Source organism: Zootoca vivipara, chromosome 2, assembly GCF_963506605.1.
Source record: "Zootoca vivipara chromosome 2, rZooViv1.1, whole genome shotgun sequence".
In the NCBI taxonomy this organism is placed as follows: Eukaryota; Metazoa; Chordata; class Lepidosauria; order Squamata; family Lacertidae; genus Zootoca; species Zootoca vivipara.
In genome coordinates this window covers 46,623,519-46,642,708 of record NC_083277.1, presented here as the reverse complement: position 1 = coordinate 46,642,708, position 19,190 = coordinate 46,623,519, and the positions used below count along the sequence as shown (strand labels likewise).

At 44.4% G+C, this 19,190-nt stretch overlaps 1 protein-coding gene across 1 annotated transcript in view; it reads left to right on the top strand.

Annotated features, from left to right (window-relative positions):
- FBLN2 (fibulin 2) overlaps nucleotides 1–19,190 on the top strand; it is a 101,906-nt gene that overhangs the window by 39,378 nt on the left and 43,338 nt on the right. The window contains 3 exon segments of the mRNA XM_060271030.1: nucleotides 4,559–4,670; nucleotides 7,937–8,066; nucleotides 15,068–15,254. Coding sequence (XP_060127013.1) covers nucleotides 4,559–4,670; nucleotides 7,937–8,066; nucleotides 15,068–15,254 — 429 coding nt within the window.

Here is a 19,190-nt window from a genome sequence, read left to right as displayed (position 1 = left end):
ATAAAAACTATGAGTTGGCAAGGATACTAACAAGCTCAGTTCACTAATGCAACTGTCTTACTGTCCTTGGAGTTAATCGTCTAGAAAGAAAAGTAGATCTGTATTAGTAGTCCATATATTTCAGGAGAGGCGACTCATAACTGATCTAGACACTAATGTGATCTAGAAATCTGTTCCAAAAGGATGCAGGCCACTTCAAGCAGGGCAAGATCTGGGATAGCCCCTAGCAGGTGTGCCAATTCTAGGGGGCGGAGATGTCTTCAGCCCCCTTAATATTTGTTGGAAGTGGGCCGGCCCTCCTCAATCTGGAGGGAGCAGAGGAGGCCAAGAGTGGAGCCAAGTGTGGAACTGAGCGCAGCACAGTTTCAGTGGCCGGCTCCATCAGAGTGCTCAGCCTTCAGAAAATGTGATGTCACACATGCGCGCAGCGTACAGGGCCCCCTCAATTTTGGGGGCAACTTGGCCCCTTGTGTTAACTCCCAGGAGCAATGGAAATAGCTTTGGTAAGGGTCTGAGCCTAACTGAGCAATTAACGTGGTAACTAGGCAGCTTCCATTATCATCATGTTCTCTGCTACTTGTTAGAGCTTACGAAGGAGGGAGAGCAAGAAGATGATGAGAAACTGGAGAATGTGATTCTTTGATTGAAGTCTGGATTCCTGGCTTTGGGGAACAGCCAAGTGATGAATCCTCTTAACTCAGGTCTCCTGTGTAGTGCTGTTCCTTAGACTGCATCTGAGGCCAGCTTGAAGTTGTAGGATTCTTGAGGCAAGGACCCAGTAATCCAAGTTTGAATGAGTCATCTACTGTCTGCTAGATTATACCTTATAGAATACATGTTCCATAGCACAGGTCTTTCTCTAATTCCAATACCAAATACACACTGTGGTGGCAGAAGGCCTGCAGTTTTATATTTTCACAGTATGTACCAGCAAATGAGAAATTTCCTGTAATTTAGATGTTGTTTCTGATGCTGAGATTTGAGTTTCCTACAAAAAAATTCCTCCTGAACTTCAAACCTTCCTGCAAAAAAGTTCATATTACCACAAATTATCTGTAATTTGAGTGAAATCAGAATTCATCTGGGCACTTCATTTGCAAACACTGCCCAGCCAAATCAAGCAAAGATGTTAGAACCATATAGTTCAAACATCAGCAAGTATTTTTACCCTTCCATTATTTTAACTATGATAGCTGATCTGTGAGTCTCTTGTGGATATTCCTGCAGAAAAAAAGTTCAAAGGCCATGTAGGACCAAACATTTTCTATAATTGCCTTTGTGCTTGCAACCTACACTTGAGATAGAGGCTGAAAAAATGCCACATTGCCCCCAAAGAGCAATAGTTGTTAAAATACTCCTAGAACCAGGAAGCTTGTACTATGGTTGGGATGTACTTTCAAGGTGGATGATACCTTCAATGAATCATTAACACTTCTTGGATCCTGGTGCTGGTTTATGTGTGCTTTTGTTTTGCAGTTTTAATTGATGCGAAACAGGCTAGACCTTTAAATAAATAAAGAAACATAGAATCATAGAGTTGGAAGGGACCCCATGGGCCATCTAGTCCAACCCCCTGCAATATAGGAATATGCGCTCATATGGGGATCAAACCTGTGGATATGGTGTTATCAGCACCATGTTCTAAACAACTGCAGCAGCTAGACTGGTGACTGGGAGTGGCCGCCGAGACCATACAACACTGCTCCTGAAAGACCTACATTGGCTTCCAGTACATTTCCAAGCACAATTCAAAGTGTTGGTGCTCACCTTTAAAGCCCAGTATACCTGAAGGAGTGAGTGTCTCCACCCCCATCGTTCAGTCCGGACACTGAAGTTCAGCTCCGAGGGCCTTCTGATAGTTCCCTCACTGCGAGAAGTGAGGTTACAGGGAACCAGGCAGAGGGCCTTCTCAGTAGTGGTGCCCGCCCTGTGGAACACCCTCCCATCAGATGTCAAGTAAAACTATCTGACTTTTAGAAGACATCTGAAGGCAGCCCTGTTTAGGGAAGTTTTTAATGTTTGATGCTTTATCGTGTTTTTAATATTCTGTTGGGAGCTGCCCAGAGTGGCTGGGGAAACCCAGCCAGATGGGCAGGGTATAAATAAATTATGATGAGGAGGAGGAACTGACACCTGGCCTCACCCCAATGTGTATGCTTAGACAGACACCATTCCTTGGATCTACTAACCCTATTCCTGAAATCCTACAGTATGGGAAGCATGCTTATTCTGCTTGCCTGGGCTATGAACATCATTCTGCCCCCCCACCCCCACCCTGAGGTAACACCCAATTGTTTCCAGAAGCTGCACTGTGGACAACAGAAGAAACCGATTTTCTTTCTTTCTTTTAGCTTGCAGAACAAGCTATTACCTGTGAGAGTTTAAAAATACATGAACAATGAAAGCGGATAGTGTTCAGCCTGCCTGTCATATGCTTTGTTTGCTGACAGCACTGGATTCTTAAATGGTTTGCCAGCTGCATCTGGCTTGTAAATTGGGCTGGTAATTGAGTATGCCTAAAGCTACTGGCCACAAACCACTCATTTTGGAGTCATCCCATTGACCTTCTGTACTGAATCTGAGCACTGAGGGTCTCACACGACAAGGAAAGTTCAGCTTCTTTTTCTTGGGGGCCTTAAGGCCCTGAGGAGTCTGTTCTTCACTGAATATGGTCAATACTGTACTTGACTAATGATAATTCAATAAAAGACATGGCTTTCTAATGCAATATTACTCACATGAATATTGATCCAAAACAGTAACATTTGTTAAATCCTTGCCAGATAGTTATTCCTCTTGTATGCTACATTGTTGCTTCTGCCATCAGCAATATAGAAGATTAATCAAAATTGGCTTTACGTAGAAACACCACAATCAAACATGTATTTTGTGAGTGACAAAACAAAAAGAAAATAATCCATATGACTGCTAGGAAAGATAAAACACCAAATTCTGGAATTTGAGTTTTGGTCCCTTCTGCCATTGGTTTTAGTGGTGTGGAAGCTGCTCCTCATCTTTCTGTCATCTTGGAGAGTCGAAGTCACACCACAGCTCATTTCCATGATTGTGTTGCTCCTGCTTTGGTGTGGTAGGAGCCGCAGAGAAAGCTCCTTCTATACAACCTTGGCTCTCCAATTACAGTGGTGCCTCGCTAGACAACTTTAATTCGTTCCACGGGTCAATTCGTATAACGAAAAATTCGTCTAGCGAATCCCATAGGAATGCATTGGAATTTTTAAATTATTTTTTTTGCCCATAGGAACACATTAATTGAATTTCAGTGCATTCCTATGGGAAACCGCAATTCGCTAGACGAATTTTTCGTAAAACGAATTCGTCTTGCGAGGCAACCTCCGCTCAAAAAATCTCTTCGTTAAGCGAAAAATTCATCTTACAGGGCATTCGTCTAGCGAGGCACCACTGTATACCGAATAGTATTGGAAGCAATGGCGTTGCACAGGTTCCTGTGCCCTCAAAAGCTGGAAGGGGCTATTGGGAAGCAGGCTCCTTTTCGAGAAGTAAAATCTGGTTAACTGATCTTAACTAACACTTGCTAGGATGTGTTGTGAAACCACCTTGAAGAAAAATGCATTGCAGAACTGAAAATGCAAGTGGTACCTGTAAAAAAATGTTGCAGTAAGGTGTGGCAGACATCCATGCCCTTTTACAGGATACTCCATTCCACTCCCACCCCCACCTCTTCGTTGCTTTCCATTTCTCTCCTTTCCAATAATCAGCCAGCATTCTGTGGCCACAGAGTATGCTCAGTCCCCATAGGGCTATTTTGGGCATATTTTTTTTAAAAAAAATCCCCTTACATTTTGGTACTTCTGCAAACCTTTGTATTCCCCTAAGCTTGCTGATACATCTACCTTGTCTGTGGAAGGTATAATTTGGCTATATAAGGATCAATTATATGAGCTCACTGTATAGGATGGAAGACAAGGTGGGTGAAGCTATTCATAGGTTATATGTTGTTAATAGTAAATATTCGGACAGGATCTGTATCCCTCAGCTGGAGCAGCTGTCCAAGAGAAGCTTGAAGGCTGCAATCCCATGTATACATTTACCTGGCAGTAACTCCCATTGGACTCAGTTGGGCTTACTTCTAAGTAGACAGAAGTGTAAGAAGCAGTACAGTTGTACCTTGGTTTTCAAACAGCTTAGTTCTCAAACGTTTTGGCTCCTGAATGCTGCAAACCCAGAAGTGACTGTCCCGTTTTGCGAACTATTTTTGGAAGCTGAACATCCGACGGGGCTTCTGCGGCTTCCTACCGGCTGCAGGAGCTTCCTGCAGCCAATCAGAAGCCATGCTTTGGTTTCCATTTGACAGACAGTCAGACAGACAGACAGACTTCCGGAATGGATTCCATTCGACTTCCAAGGTATGACTGTGCTGTAATTGTAAGCTTCTGCACAATGGAATTTTCACAGACCTATACCCAGGTGTCTCCCTTTGTACGAAATCAGGAGACCAGGTCACAGAACTCATCCTAGCATACAAAAATCCGTTTTCCCAAGGCGTATTTTATATAGTTGTATATCTGCTATTTTTCAGGTTCAACAAAAGATTTAATTGAAACTTGCTGTGCTGCTGGACAACAGTGGGCTATTGACAACAATGAATGCAGAGAAATCCCTGTAAGTGGAGCTGATGGCGACATTTGCAGGTATGTAAACTAAAGTTAAGAAGCTGAAAAATCACAGTCTGCATTTTATAATCTGACATATGATTGTTACACACATACAGGGATTATCCACACTTACCATTGGCCCTGCTCTTTCCACCCAGAGTTCCACGTTTTAACACTCCGTGTCCAAGCATGCTTTTTCTCCTTTTTTTGCCCCCAAGCCTTTCTCATGAAAACCTGTTCTTTAAAACTTAAATCAGACCAAACATCAATCCATGTTTCCTGCAGATTGACGTTTGTTCTGATGGAGCTATAAAGAGCTGGTTTTCACCGGGAAAGCTCCAGAGGGGTGGGAGGAGGGATGCATTGTAGACCATGTCTGGAAAGTGCAGAAGAAAGTTATGGATAAGCCCATCTGCGCACATGCTGCATAAACTTACTGAAGTGTGGCAAGATGGCCTGACGTATATATAAGGAACATTTCTCTCCCAAAATATAGAGCCTTCATGTACTTGAACCTTTTAATATGCACATTCCTCCAATTACAGGAGAACAATTATTTTGGCTTATCGCAGATCATACGTTGATTTTTTTAATGCTATAGATGAATGAGATAAGGCCTTTAATTTTGCCTGATAAAAATCAAGCTCCCTCCTGAGAATCTGTGCTAAGTGCAAAAGTCTGTTTCTCATAAACGGCACACATAAAATGCACTGTGCAAAGGACTGTGCATATGGAACTGAGTTAATGGGATGCTTACTTTCCATCACTGCCACCTGAATCTTGGCCTTTGCAAAATCTATTTCCCCAGTGTAATCTCACAGAATTTGATATGACCCATTTGCTAAGAAGTGCACTATTATAGCTGCGTAAAGGAATCAAGATTCTTGGTCTAAAATAGCAGGAATGCTGCAATTAAGAAAATGTGAGCCAGTTTCTCTCTCATTTGTGGGGGGAAATGTCTAGCACAAATGGAAACTAAATAAATAAAGATCAAATTTTAAGTAAATGAGCTCCTTACAAAGGGATTTAGAATTTAATTAATGGGTCTTTATTCTCGTTCCATATGTAAATATCAGACTGAACTCCTGCTCAAAAGATTATATTCATTTCACTGCAACTTTCTATAGCAAGTTTACAAATAACCAAAGAAGATCTGATATTAGTGGAGTACAGGAGCTTAGCGAGGAGGAAACAGTGCACTTGGTGATAGAAGCATGCAGCGGCGCAGCGAGCCGCTCAGTCACCAGGGGCGGCAACCCGCAGCGCCGGCAACCCACTTCAGAGCGCGCTTTACAGGAAGAAGCAAAGCAAGCTCCGGAGTGGGGTGCTGCCGGTGGCGCCAGGATCCCGGCCCCGCAACCCGCTTCGGAGCACCCTTTGCTTCTTCCTGCAAAGGGCACTCTGAAGCAGGTTACCGCCAGTGGCGCTAGGATCCCGGCCCCGCAGCACTGGCAACCCGCTTCGTAGCTTGCTTTGCTTCTTCCTGCAAAGGGCACTCCGAAGTGGGTTACCGCCACCAGCGCTAGGACCCCAGCGCCGTAGTGCCGGCAACCCTCTCCGTGCAGCACATCTGCAGCTCCGCACTCGAGTGCCATGATCCTCTGCGATCCTGACGCTTGAGCGCCGCCGCCAGCAAACTGCAAGCAAGCCGTGGAGCGGGTTGCTGGTGGCGGCGGGGGGATCCTCGGCGATCCTCAGCACTTTGCAGCTCACCTTTGCTTGTTCCTTGGCGAGGGGTGGCCACTGTTGCCCCTCCCTGGCCCGCCCCTCACCCAGGAACAAACAAAGTGCATGCTGAGCAACATTGGGGCCTCCACGATAGCGGTTGCGCCATGGCAGCACCGGCCGTCGGAGGTGGAGGTGGGGAGGCGGCGTTGCCCCCCCCCCCGAGTGGAGCTCGGGACGGCCCGCCCCCATCACCCCCCACTTGCTACGCCCCTGGAAGCATGATATTTGGTATGTATTTATACAAAGAGTAGCCTGTCAAGCCTCCTCATTTTATGCTTGTGTAGCAATTGCACAATCCTGCCTCTTATCATGGCCTGAGCATTGTACTAATGGAAGGTATGGACTGCATATATGTATACTGAGCCAATAAATAAAGAATGAGAATGACTGGATCCATGTTTGACATGGATGGAATGGTAATGATTGTCTCTGGCAAGATAATATAACACAGGATCCAACTCCTAGGGGCCAAGGTCCCTTCGGCCCCCTGAATAAAATATTTGAGGGGGCTGGTCCTCCCCAAGGTTGATGAGCATTGCCATTCAAATAGTGTGTGTGCACTGTGTCATGTGCTCTATTACGTTGGGACAGGGCTTACCTGCCCCCCAATATTTTATTCAAGTTGGCACCCTGCAATATATAATATTTCTATGTTGATCAAGACCTGGAATGTATGTTTCTGCACAGAGACCATAGGAAAGTGCCTCTTACAGTATTAAATCAGACTTGTTGGTCCATCTAGGTCAGAACTCTCCCGGGTTTCAGAACAGGGACTTACTCACAAGTAAGCATCCAGTGGATTGCTAGGCATCTTGCAGAACCCCCCCCCCCTTGAGATGGACAGTACTAATAGTCATGTTGTTATGGATGCATTTTAAGGACATGGAAAAACTGATGTGAGATCCACCACTTGGTCTCTAGATCTTTCTGAATCATGGTTGCTAAAATCACGGTCAACTCTAAACAGTTGGATCATGCAAGACCAAGATTGCATCAGTTGCGCTAGTTGCCAATGCATTCCCAAGCCAAATGTAAAGTGCTGGAGGGGCGGGGGGAATCTCCGGGTTTGGTCCTGCTGGGTGTGGTGAAGCAAACCACTGCAGTCGTCAGCACTGAACCAGCTGGCAAGCAGATGGTTTAATCCTGCTGGGTGCTGCTTTGCCAGCACAAAGCAGCCCCTTGCAGCCAGCAGGATTGAGTGGAGAAGTGAAATCCTGTGGGAAACATGCTGGCAAAGCAGTCTGCAGGATTGATCCCTGCAGGGCAACAGTGCCATGAACCTAGAGCTCCACTAACATCATTCCACAACCTTCCTGTTGTGGCAAACACAGTACTGCCCCTACACACACACACACACACACACACACACACACACACACACACACACACACCTTTGCCCCTATTGACCTCTTGATTCAGCATTTTGAGTTGCAAAATAGTGCTGTCAATGAAAGGCAAAGAAAGCATGCAGAATATCTATTTGGCATGTCCAGTGGTGTCAGTTCTTACTGAATAATGGCATTTGCAAGTAGAAACCTGCCTTTTGAGAGCAACGTGTGTTTTATTTGTTGTAGAATTGCTCAGAAGCAGTGTTGTGTCTCGTATTTAAAGGAAAACAGCTGCATTGCTGGCATGATTGCTGCCAGAGAAGGTGAATTGTGTGGCCCGGATGAAAGTGAGACCTGCGGAGGATCATTTTATAAGGCAAGGCACAATGCTGAAACCTTTGTGGCACCACAACTAATTCAAATCAGGTTAAGCTTTGGCACTTTTAAGGGTTTGGCATTTGTTCTCTCTCTCTCTCTCTCCTTAATTGCAAAGCATCATGGACCAGGAATGAAAATTTCACTTAGCTAAGCATTTTGACTGCTCATATTTATTTCTCTGCTTCAACCAGATGCACAATCTTGAATTTCAGGGCTTTCATTTTAATTTGCTTTTCCATATATCTAATAGATAAGAATTTCATTAGTGAATTGCTTAAGAAGTCTATCTCCAGTATTATACTTAACAGCATGTTACTTGCTTTTTAAAAATCATATTATAGATAGGGAAGTAGATTACATCAGCCCCCTCCCTCTCCTTGCTTAGCCACTTATTGGACTGAAGCTGAACTGAGCAGTTGAACAGAACACTTGACTTAGAAGAAGAAATGTTTGACTCCAGAAACTTTAGCTCATAAATAAAGATTGATGCAGATGCTAAATTGGGGTGTGTGTGTGTGTTTCCCCTGGCAAAAAAATCCCACAGCTTCATTCACCTCATTGATTCCCGTACAATGGAGCCTTGCCAGTTTCTGCCTGCTTAGGATCTGCCTCCTTATTTATTATGTCCTTTCTTCCAGATTGTAGCCAAACTGAAGGTTTCAGAATTCATTAAACATTGATCACCATTTACATAGTTGTTTGATACTCCCAAGTGTAATTTTCCATTGCCTCAGCAGGAAATGCATTAATCCTGCCAAGTCTTGTAATATCAAAGTGTCTTACGAATAACTTCTGTTAGTATGAAAAATGTAAGGTCATTCTTGGTGCAACACAGGGGTTAATTGGTTGGTGCGGCTTATTATTCCTACTGAATAATCTAATTTTCAGGACATTATTACAGTATTTGATTATTTCTGAAAATGAGTAAAAACTCTAAGCTGAGATTTGTGTCATGGATCATTTTTCTGCAATGGATGTTGCTACGATATAAACTGTACAGTCCATTTGCCGTAAAATTCCAAGTGAGTGAACAGGGAGAACTGCTTGTCAAGGACGCCTCAACATTTTGGGAATTACTTTTTTGTGCAGTGAAGTCTTGTTCCATGTGCGTTATTTCAGAGAACGAGGCTGTGATTTCATGCATGCTTACCTGGGAGCAAGTCCCATAAAAAGGTCTGATGTGACTTGCTTATGAGGAGACATGCACCTAATTGCATTGTAAGCAGCACTGAAGTCAGGGTGGTATTACTGGTGCAACTACACCTGATCACATAATAAATACATGTTGAATGGTGAGCTGTTTGAAATAGGAAATGTGCGCCATGTTTGCTAGCATTCAGCCTCCTGCTGTTGGCAGTGGTGGCTGGTGCCCATTGGGACTGGGAGTGGAGGAGGTGGAGCCAGAGCCAATGACAGGTAAAGCCAATGGCATGGCTTGCTCCCATCCTCCTGCTTGCTTTGTTCAACAAGTGTGGCATTGATATGATAGCTCAGTCAGTAGAGCATGAGACTCTTAATCTCAGAGTAGTGGGTTCTAGCCACACATTGAGCAAAAGATTCCTGTACTGCAGTAGGTTGGAAACAACAACAACAACAACAACAACAACAACAATTTAATATTTATACCCTGCCTATCTGGCTGGGTTTCCTCAGCCAGTCTGGGTGGCTCCCAACAGAATATTTAAAACACAACAAAACATCGAACATTAAAAACTTCCCTAAACAGTGCTGCCTTCAGACGTTTTCTGAAAGTCAGATAGTTGTTTATTTCCTTGACATCTGATGGGAGGGCGTTCCACAGGGCAGGCGCCACTACCAAGAAGGCCCTCTGCTTGGTTCCCTGTAACCTCACAGGTAGGGAATTGCCAGAAGGCCCTTGGAGGTGGACCTCAGTGTCCGGGCAGAACGATGGGGGTGGAGATGCTCCTTCAGGTAGATGGCCCTTGCGATCCCTTCCAACTCTACAACTCTGTCAGACTAAGGAGAAGGAGGAAGTTGAGGGCCAGGGCCTGCAGTGGGGCTGGTTGTCACTAAGAAGGCAGGCAGCTGGGGGTCAGCTGAGGGCAGCCTGAGGTTGGCAGTCCAAGGCTTGATTTGCCCTAATGGGCCAGCCTTCACTGGCTGATGGTTCAAGGAAGATCCCTTCAAAAGAACAGTTAATAATAAGACTGCAAAGTATTTCTGAGGCACAGAGAAAATGGGATTAGGTTTCCCAACTACAAATGTGCACTGTGGGGGTATTGGCAAGAATGAGCAAACAAGTTGAATAGGAAAGGGAGGCATATTGTCATATCTGTATTCCTGGACTAGGTTGTGGTGAATGTCACTAAGACAGGTGTAACACTTAGTCCTGAGGGCATTCTGTTTTTTTGGGGACAGCCCAATCAGCCTTATAGTTCACTGAAATTATTTGTGCTTTGATTAAGGGTAGTGTACCTATAAAAAAGAAATAAAATAACAGATTCCTTTTATTGAGCCAATTAATGTTGGTTTAAAAGCATGCAAGCTCGTAAACATCATTTAGTATTCTGTGGCAGGCTACAGAGATATGAATATGAAACCATCCAACGCACTGAAAAGATAAAACCTCAAGCCCAGATGGAGGGAAGTACAATAAAGATGACATCTGTAAGAGAAGGAAGTTAGAAGAAAAGAATAAAAGCAGGCGTGGAAAACAAAAAAATGCTGCAGGACGCTCTGCTCATTAAAGATTCCAAGTTTGGTTCATAATGACTCTCGAGTCTACGGAAGACTCTAGGAGGAATATAAAATGTATTTATGTACATTTGAATTTGTTTACTACATTTTGACTACCAGGGTCCTCAAAGTAGCAGCTTATAAGAAAAATAAAACATCAACAATGCAAAACATTATAAAATCAGTTCATAAGAATGCAAGATGTTAAGAATATTCCGTCTTCTTAAACACAAATGAACCAATCCTGTCTTCTTAAGAAGTCAAAGTAAGTAGCCCTACTTCTTAGACACCACAGTGGAATAAAGCCATCCTGACAGATCTCACAAAAACCACAGTGGGAAGGAGCTGGTCAGTTTCTCTAGGGAGCAAAATCACAGTGCAGGTCCTGCTATGTTTCAGGTGGAGGCTAATTTTATCTCAGAAGTTTGATAAAACATCACCTTTGCTCCATGGAGACATATATATTAGAGGTGTGCATCAGATTCAGATAAATTCCAAATCCCAAGCTGAAGAAGACGGCTTTGAAAAGGTTTAGGGCTTGCCAAAGGTGAACTGAGGTCTCTTCAAGGCAGTATGTGTTGAAGCACCTCTGAAGTGCTTCATGGCTCCAACACAATCCAGATTTTTTTTAAATAAAAAATTGCTTCAGACAGGTATCTATTAAAAGCAAAAATACTGTCTCTAAGCCTGCCATAACACCATAACTCCAGGGAGGAGTGATGGGCAATACTGCAGGGCAGGTGCTAGGGTTTTTTGCGCCCTAGGCGAGATCACCTTCTGGCGCCCCCCACCCCACCCCGCCAACCATATTTCAAACACAGATGTATTTCACATCCAACCTGTTCCTTGTAACCATGATCTCTGCTACATGTTCCAAAGCAGTGGCAGTCCTGCTACCACAAAATAATAGTGCAGGGTGGGAAGGGAGGGGGGAGAGAGAGGGAAGGAAGGAAGGAAGGGGTGGGTAAGAGAGAGAGAGAGAGAAAGAAGGAAGAGAGAAAAACAAAGAGAGGTGAGGGGAAGGAAGCCTGTTCTTGCGAGAGGCGGCGGCGGGATGAGTGCCCTGAAAGGAGTGCTTTCGGGGCGCTGATCCTGTCGCTACCTCTCGCAGGGACGGCCGCGTCTCCCTTCTCCCTGGCTCACTTCAAAGCTGACTGCTTCAAAGCCTTGAAGGAGGGCTTCAAAGGAAGCAGCGAGGGAGGGAAACGGAGCGCTCCCTTGTGGTTTGCCCCAAAGCAGCGGGGCTGAGGAGGCGAGTTCAGCGTTCCTGCCCCCCGCGTTGCACCCTCCAGCTTCCCGTCGCGCCCTCTGACTACCCGCCGCGCTTGGCCTTGCCGGTGGGCGTGACGGGGAGCTGGAGGGAGGGCAAAATGTGGCAGGTGAAACGCCTAGCTCGCGCTCCGCCGAGCTGTGCCGCCTCCGCCTGCTCAGCCAAAGCTAGGCTAGGACAGGACGGCCCTGGGCAGGCTGGCCTGCGCCCCCTCCATTTTGGCACCCTAGGCAACTGCCTAGTTCACCTAAATGGACGCTCCGGCCCTGGGCAATAGCACAGTGGGGAGAAGACAAAGCAAAAGTTTCATTGTAATCAGAGGGGGTTACTTTACCTGGAAAATGAATTATTTTTAGTTTGCACCAGATTTTAGTTTGCACCTGATTTATTTATTCCCAGGCAAATTCTTATAGGGTTGCAGCTTTCAAGTTAAAAATCAATACCTTGAAAGCAGCCTGTAATCAAAACAGCAACCAATGTAATTTTCAGAAAATGGGCATGAACTCTGCAGGGCAGTTGTGAAGATGCCGAGCCTTTGGTGCTATTTCCTCTTTGAGTTAAGGAGCACTACCCCCTTCACCACTTCCTTCATATGCAATGGGGGCAATTTTGCTGCAGACATTATGAGGCCCAGAGAGAAATGGGCCTGAGATTAAAATAATACATTTCTTGTGACTGGCTGCTTATACTGTCAATCAGCCTGCCTGCCAATGGAGGAATAGGGGGAGGTATTTTGGCATCACCTCAAAATACACATGAGCACTTTGTTGCAGCATTAAATTAATATAAAAACACATTAAAACATCTCATTCAGTTGTCTTCTCTATATTGCACCTAGGAAAGAAAGAGCTGTTGGGTGGAAAATCCAGCTCTTCTAAGTTGTTTTTGTTTGTTGGAAAATTATGTGCAGTTTTATTGTTTGTGGTGGCTTGATTTAACAGTTTGAAAATGGAATCATAAATTGGATGCCGTAGGGGTAATTATAATTACCTGCTGCTATAAATTAAGTTTCTCAGTAAGAAAGAACAGGTCTATTATACTTGAATTTTCAGCTTTGAAACTTCTTGTTGTGGGTGATTGCAACATTTACTAGTAGGTATGGATCGACTGTTGTGTTCGTTAATGTGAATTTTGTCACAAATCATAAAGAAACATATTGGGGGGGGGGAAGAGATCTGATATATGATCCTGAAGCCTTTGCGTTGAAAACAGGGATTTGCATGTGTAGACCTTTTAACCACCCCCAAAATAAATTCAGACAAGGCTCAAATTTTAGGTTTGGTTTTTGGCGGAATTTAGGCCACAACGTTATTGATTACAATCAAGTGAGTGGTTGCATAGGCTCTGATTTGACTAGCTCCCTGCACCCTTGCAGATAGCACTGACCCTGGGCACCAACCATAAGTCGGCCTCGGGTGAACACCTGGGACAGTGGCAAGCAGGAGCCCTGCTAGGCCTCCACCCAGATGGCCCCTGGACTCAGGCTCCGGGCACAACCCCTCTCAGGGAAGACCAACCATGAGTCCATGGATTCCTTTAGCGGAATACCCAATGCATAGGGATTGCGAGACTGTTCTCCCATCCCTATCACCTGAACCAGAGCCTATCCACAACCTTACAAGTTGTGACGATTTGCTACGTGGCAGGCGAAACCCAAATGGCACCAGCCAATCAGCCAAGTGGGGAAAATTCCTGCCGTGCCCCTGTCTCAATGACAGGCAACAGACGACGGCATAGCAAGGTCAAGCACAAGCCCTAAATATAGGGAGAGGTGGGCGGGTGTTCCGATGCACTGAGCCCCAAAGAGGAAGCCCAGGGACACGTGCATGGGCTTAAGTAGTGGTCCCTCGATCGCTTTGACTGGCGTCCCGCTAACCCAATTGCTCCCAAGATCGAGGGACCACCAATAGGGTGTTGTGGCCGCTCCAATGTTCCCACCCACAACAGAAGGCCTGATTGCCAGGTCCCACTGCAACACGTACCCTCTTGTAAAGGAGGACCCGATTTGCAGAATGATGACATCCACCATAAAGATGCCATTTTAGCTGCTGAAGCCCAAGCACAATAGGTCTTGTGCAGCTGTACTGAAAAGCTGGTTCATAGATGAGCCTGATATATTAAATATCACATGAATTTGTTACAGTTAGTCACTGAGTGACACAGGGCAGCCCTGAACAGATTCCAGTGCCCCTGATTCTGGTGCAGGTGAAATAAATGCACCCCTGCCTGCCTCCCTCATTTTCTTAGATTCGGGCTGATGGCTAGGGCAGCTCGGAAGGGCCCTTGTGCAAATGTGTGTGTGCAATGGTAGAGGCCTAGCTGGAAATTATTATTATTATTATTATTATTATTATTATTATTATTATTATTTATATTATTTATACCCCCACCCATTTGGCTGGGCTTCCCCAGCCACTCTGGGCAGCTTCCAACAAAATATTAAAATGCAGTAATCCATCAAACATTAAAAGCTTTCCTAAACAGCTTAAAGCCTGCTGCCACTACAAGGGAGACAGATTGAAGAAACTGTGAACTTGCCCCACCCCGTAGCTAGACCAATTGCAGCTTAAAGCTAGGTGGTGTCATAGATCTTTAAAAAAGTGGAGACTTGCACACGCTGACCAGCTTCCATTTTGACATGCATTGTTTGTTTTGGGCTTCTGAGAAGTACGTAAAGGCAAGAAGCGAGGTGGGGGGGGGGAGAGAGTGCCAGCCAGCAATGGTTCCCACCTGAGAGGTGCCGAGACACTCTGGCACACTCCAACTGAAAAAAAGCACAAGGAAGTGCACATTTCTTAGGATGGCCATGCTTCAGTTCATGTATTATTGGAGGAAGTGTGAAGTTAGTAGGTTCACTTTCAATATGAATTGAACTGAATTCCTCTCACGTCCCTGCCCACCAGTGACTATCAACATGCTCGAAGCCATTTTGGCATACAAGTGGTATATAGATTAGTAAATAAGAATAATATATAGTAGTTATTTGGTGACACTGCCACAGTTGCCATGCTAACGGTCCCCTTCTCTTGCAGCAATGCTGTGATTGCTGTGCGTTGGGCCTACGAGTGAAAAGTGAAGGTCAAAGCTGCGAGCCCAACCCCAATCTTGGCTACCCTTGCAGCCATGTAATGCTTTCCTGCTGTGAAGGAGAAGACCACCTCATCCCTCCAGAGCTAAAGAGGCACCCTGAACCGCTGCCAACAGCGACACCAGAGAAACGTAAGTGTTGCATTGTTAACTACAGGAAGCAGAGATGTGAGGCATCTTCTTCACACTCCGTAAAAACCATCAACCTGGAGGTAACTTGCGTTCTCTAGGCTAACCATTTCCAAGAAATTTAGGTGACTCTCAACTGCAAGAGCAATTATTTGCCTCTGCACAATGCTCGATTCTGCTCCTGTCTCTTCTGTTTATTGTTTGTTGCAGTATTTGTGAGAAGTGCCACATTTTACCACAAGGCCAAGCAGGTTTTATAAGGGGTTGTTAAGGACAATGTATATATACCTGTTTTTCCAACTTACAGAGATGGAGGTTTTTAGCATAGAGTTTATGCTATCCACACATATTGAGGGGCATGAAATCTCCTTACTGCAGTAGTACATTTCTGGAATCAAAGTTTTCATAAACCATATCAATATATAGGTACTGTGGGACATAATTTTACATCTACTACAGAAGTATTTGGAATGTGTGCTTCAATATCATTATGCGGGATGTGGGTGGCACTGCGGGTTAAACCACAGAGCCTAGGGCTTGCCAATCCCTGTGACGGGGTGAGCTCCTGTTGCTCGGTCCCAGCTCCTGCCAACCTAGCAGTTCGAAAGCACAAAGTGCAAGTAGATAAATAGGTACCGCTCCAGTGGGAAGGTAAACGGCGTTTCCGTGTGCTCCTCTGGTTTGTCATAAGCAGCTTAGTCATGCTGGCCACATGACCTGGGAGCTGTACTCCGGCTCCCTTGGCCAATAAAGCGAGATGAGCGCCGCAACCCCAGAGTCGTCTGCGACTGGACCTAATGGTCAGGGGTCCCTTTACCTTTACCATTACAGAACAATAACATTATACTTTGTATTTCCTGCCCCCCCCCAATCCCTTGAGTCTATGTTCATCAAAAGCTTAACTGAGGATCTGTCTGTTGTCTGTCTCCCCCTGCTTTCTTGATCGGCAGCCTTTAATATTAAACAAACACCATCAACAAAATAAACACATATTGGAACAAGATACATTTAGTTACCATTATAAAACAAGACACCATAAAATTTATCCCCAACATACTCGGTTGTAAGAGAATCTGCACCAATCATACAACCATATTTATGATATGGAAATTTCAGTTATCAAACTACATTGTTTGAATGGGAAATGGCTATCAAAGATTAGCTAATATCAACAGACGTTTCTTACAATGCAATTACTACACATATACATGAGAAATAATGTTACCAAGTGATAACCCTGTTGCTTGATAAATGCCCAGAAGAAGTGGATAATCAGTGGTCTATGAATGTTGAAATAAGATAAAATAAATTGTTGCAAGAGTTGCCAAGGGAACCTGTAGCCAAAAAACGAAATTCACATCCAAGGAATCTTACTTCCTGCAGCACTTGGACCACTTGCAGCACAACCACTTGGACAAAAATCTTAGCAATGAACTCAAATTGGGGTTTTATTCGAATTTCCTGGGAGGTGAGGACTGAGGGGTAATATGCTTTGCCCTTGGCAAATGTGGATTCAGGCTACATGCATAAACTAAAATACGGTTCACGATAATACCATTTTATTAGATCATTTCAGGTTGCCAATACTAGCATGCACAGTCCTGAACAAGCTTGCCCTAGTACCAGCCAAACAAAGTTTTGAGTTCTGTAGTCGGGGTGCTGGTGCTGGTTGTGGATCCCTTGGTGAATGTAACGCTGGGTTGCCCTACACACAGCAAGGCCTTCTCAGTGGTGGCATCCTCTCTGTGGAACTTCTGTTGTCTCCCTGCTATTTTCATTCAGGAATCACCTCCAAATCTATTTGTTTTTGCAGGCCTTTGTGACATAGTAAGAGAGACCCGTTTGCTATAACTGTATCACTGGTTGTTCTACACTTTGATTACTTTTTTTTTTAGGTTGTGGTTTTAATTATATTGTTTAAGCCTGTGGTTTTAGATGATGTAAGCCACCTTGGGCTCTGTATGAGCAAGGGGAGATCATAAGCAATAAAACTTAATAAGAAAATAATAATAATTAGATATAAATCAAGCTTTAAAATCAGCTGCATTCACATCCCTCCTGTTTTCTCATTGTAATTTTGCACAACTCATTTAATCAACTTCTTGGGTGTGATTCATTCATCTCCAGTTACTTCTCATACGTCCAGCAGTTCCAGTCCTTCAACTGATATGTTTATTAATTTTTCACATGACCGGGTAGAAGGCAACTTCATTCAGAACACAAACAGAATTATTGTGGGGAGGGAACCTGAACTGCAGCTGTTGGATCTGGAACTCCTGCTTTGTTCATTCCAGAAAACAAGAATCAAGAGTGGAGAGAAATGGAGCTTCATGAACTAGTGAAGTGAGTGGCAGAGCTCCATCTAAGAAGCTGATGTCAGGGAAGAGGGTGCCCAGGGAATTCAGAGGTATCTGGAGAATACCCTGAATCCAAATAATCTCACAGCTAAAAAAAAGGCTTGGTAAGATGTAGGAATTCACATAAACACTAGTTTTCTTTGCCCCCCCCCCCAATTCTCTCCTTGACACAGATAAAGGGGAAGGATGGATGTTTCTGGGACACAGCCCATCCTCTGTGGACAATGATCCTATTGTGTGGACGCAGGGAGCGGGGGATTTGCATCTCTGTGTGCCACCCACATAGAATTGCATTATTCCTTTCTGCCCTTTTTTAGGGACTCTGTGATCCACAATCCCTCTTTGCTCCCATCCTCTGCCTGCCTAAATGACAGGCACTCCACAAAATCAATAACATTTGCTACTTGGTTACAGCATAAAAGCTATTATAAAAGAAATTAGTCCATTGATCTGCCCAAACAATCATTTCGAGCAGATCCTCCTGGACTGTGTGCACGCACCCCCTTTCTTCTTCTCCGACTTCTGTTGAGAGTGCTCCCTGTAATTGCTAGTAATTGTAAGCAATTTCATTCTTGGCTGGAAGTAGCAAGAGAGCTAGCTGAGAAAACAAAAGCATTTGCACAGGGCAGCTGGTGGCATGGGACCTTCCAAATGCCCAGTGCCTGGGGGGGAGGGAGGGTAAGAGGAGATTTGCCTTATGAGTAGGTTGGGCCTTGTTAAAACATGGGGTTGATGAGCTGAAAGGTTTCAACATTCCAGGTGAAATTATGTCTACTCCAGTCGTTTGCAGGTGCCATTTTTCCAGCTGTCGCTATGGAGATTCTGCACCTTTTCCCTTTCCTGTTCTTTTTACCTTCAGGGTGTAAATTCACTTACTTTATGGGTGTAACTGAATTATTTTGGTTTAATGTTCCATAAATTATGCTTTTGGAAATCGTAAAGTAATTAATGCATTACACTATTATTTTTGATGTTTAATTAGGTTTTACATAAAACAGAGCACGGTAATATATTACAGCAAAATCCATGTCAGGGAGTAATGCAGTAAAGAGAGAATAATATTCAATGAATCCTCCCCCCCTTTTTTTAAGAGAAGGAGGTTAGCAGATTGAAACTCACATAGATTCAAAACAAAGCCTCTCTTAAGTGTGTGATGCAGTTTTATTGCAGTCACACCTATTAGGGAAAATAAGTATTTAATAAAAGCACAGATTAGTCTACACAGTGTTTCCCAAATTTGGGTCGCCAGCTGTTTTTCGACTACAACTCCCACCATCCCTAGTTGCAGGACCAGTGGTCATAGATGATGGGAATTGTAGTCCAATACAGCTGGAGACCCAATTTTGGAAACACGGGTTTACAGAATGGGTGTGGGGAACCTGTAGCCCTACATATGCTGGAGAACTACAACTCTCACGATCCCTTTCCATTGCCCATGTTGGCTGAGGATGATGGGAGTCTCCAGCTGCTAGCAGGACACAGGTAAAGATGAAGGTTGGCCTGACTTCCTGGTGCAGGGAGTTCCACATGTGGGGTGGTGCTTCATAGAAAACCCTCTCACAAATTGCCAACAGAAGCCAAT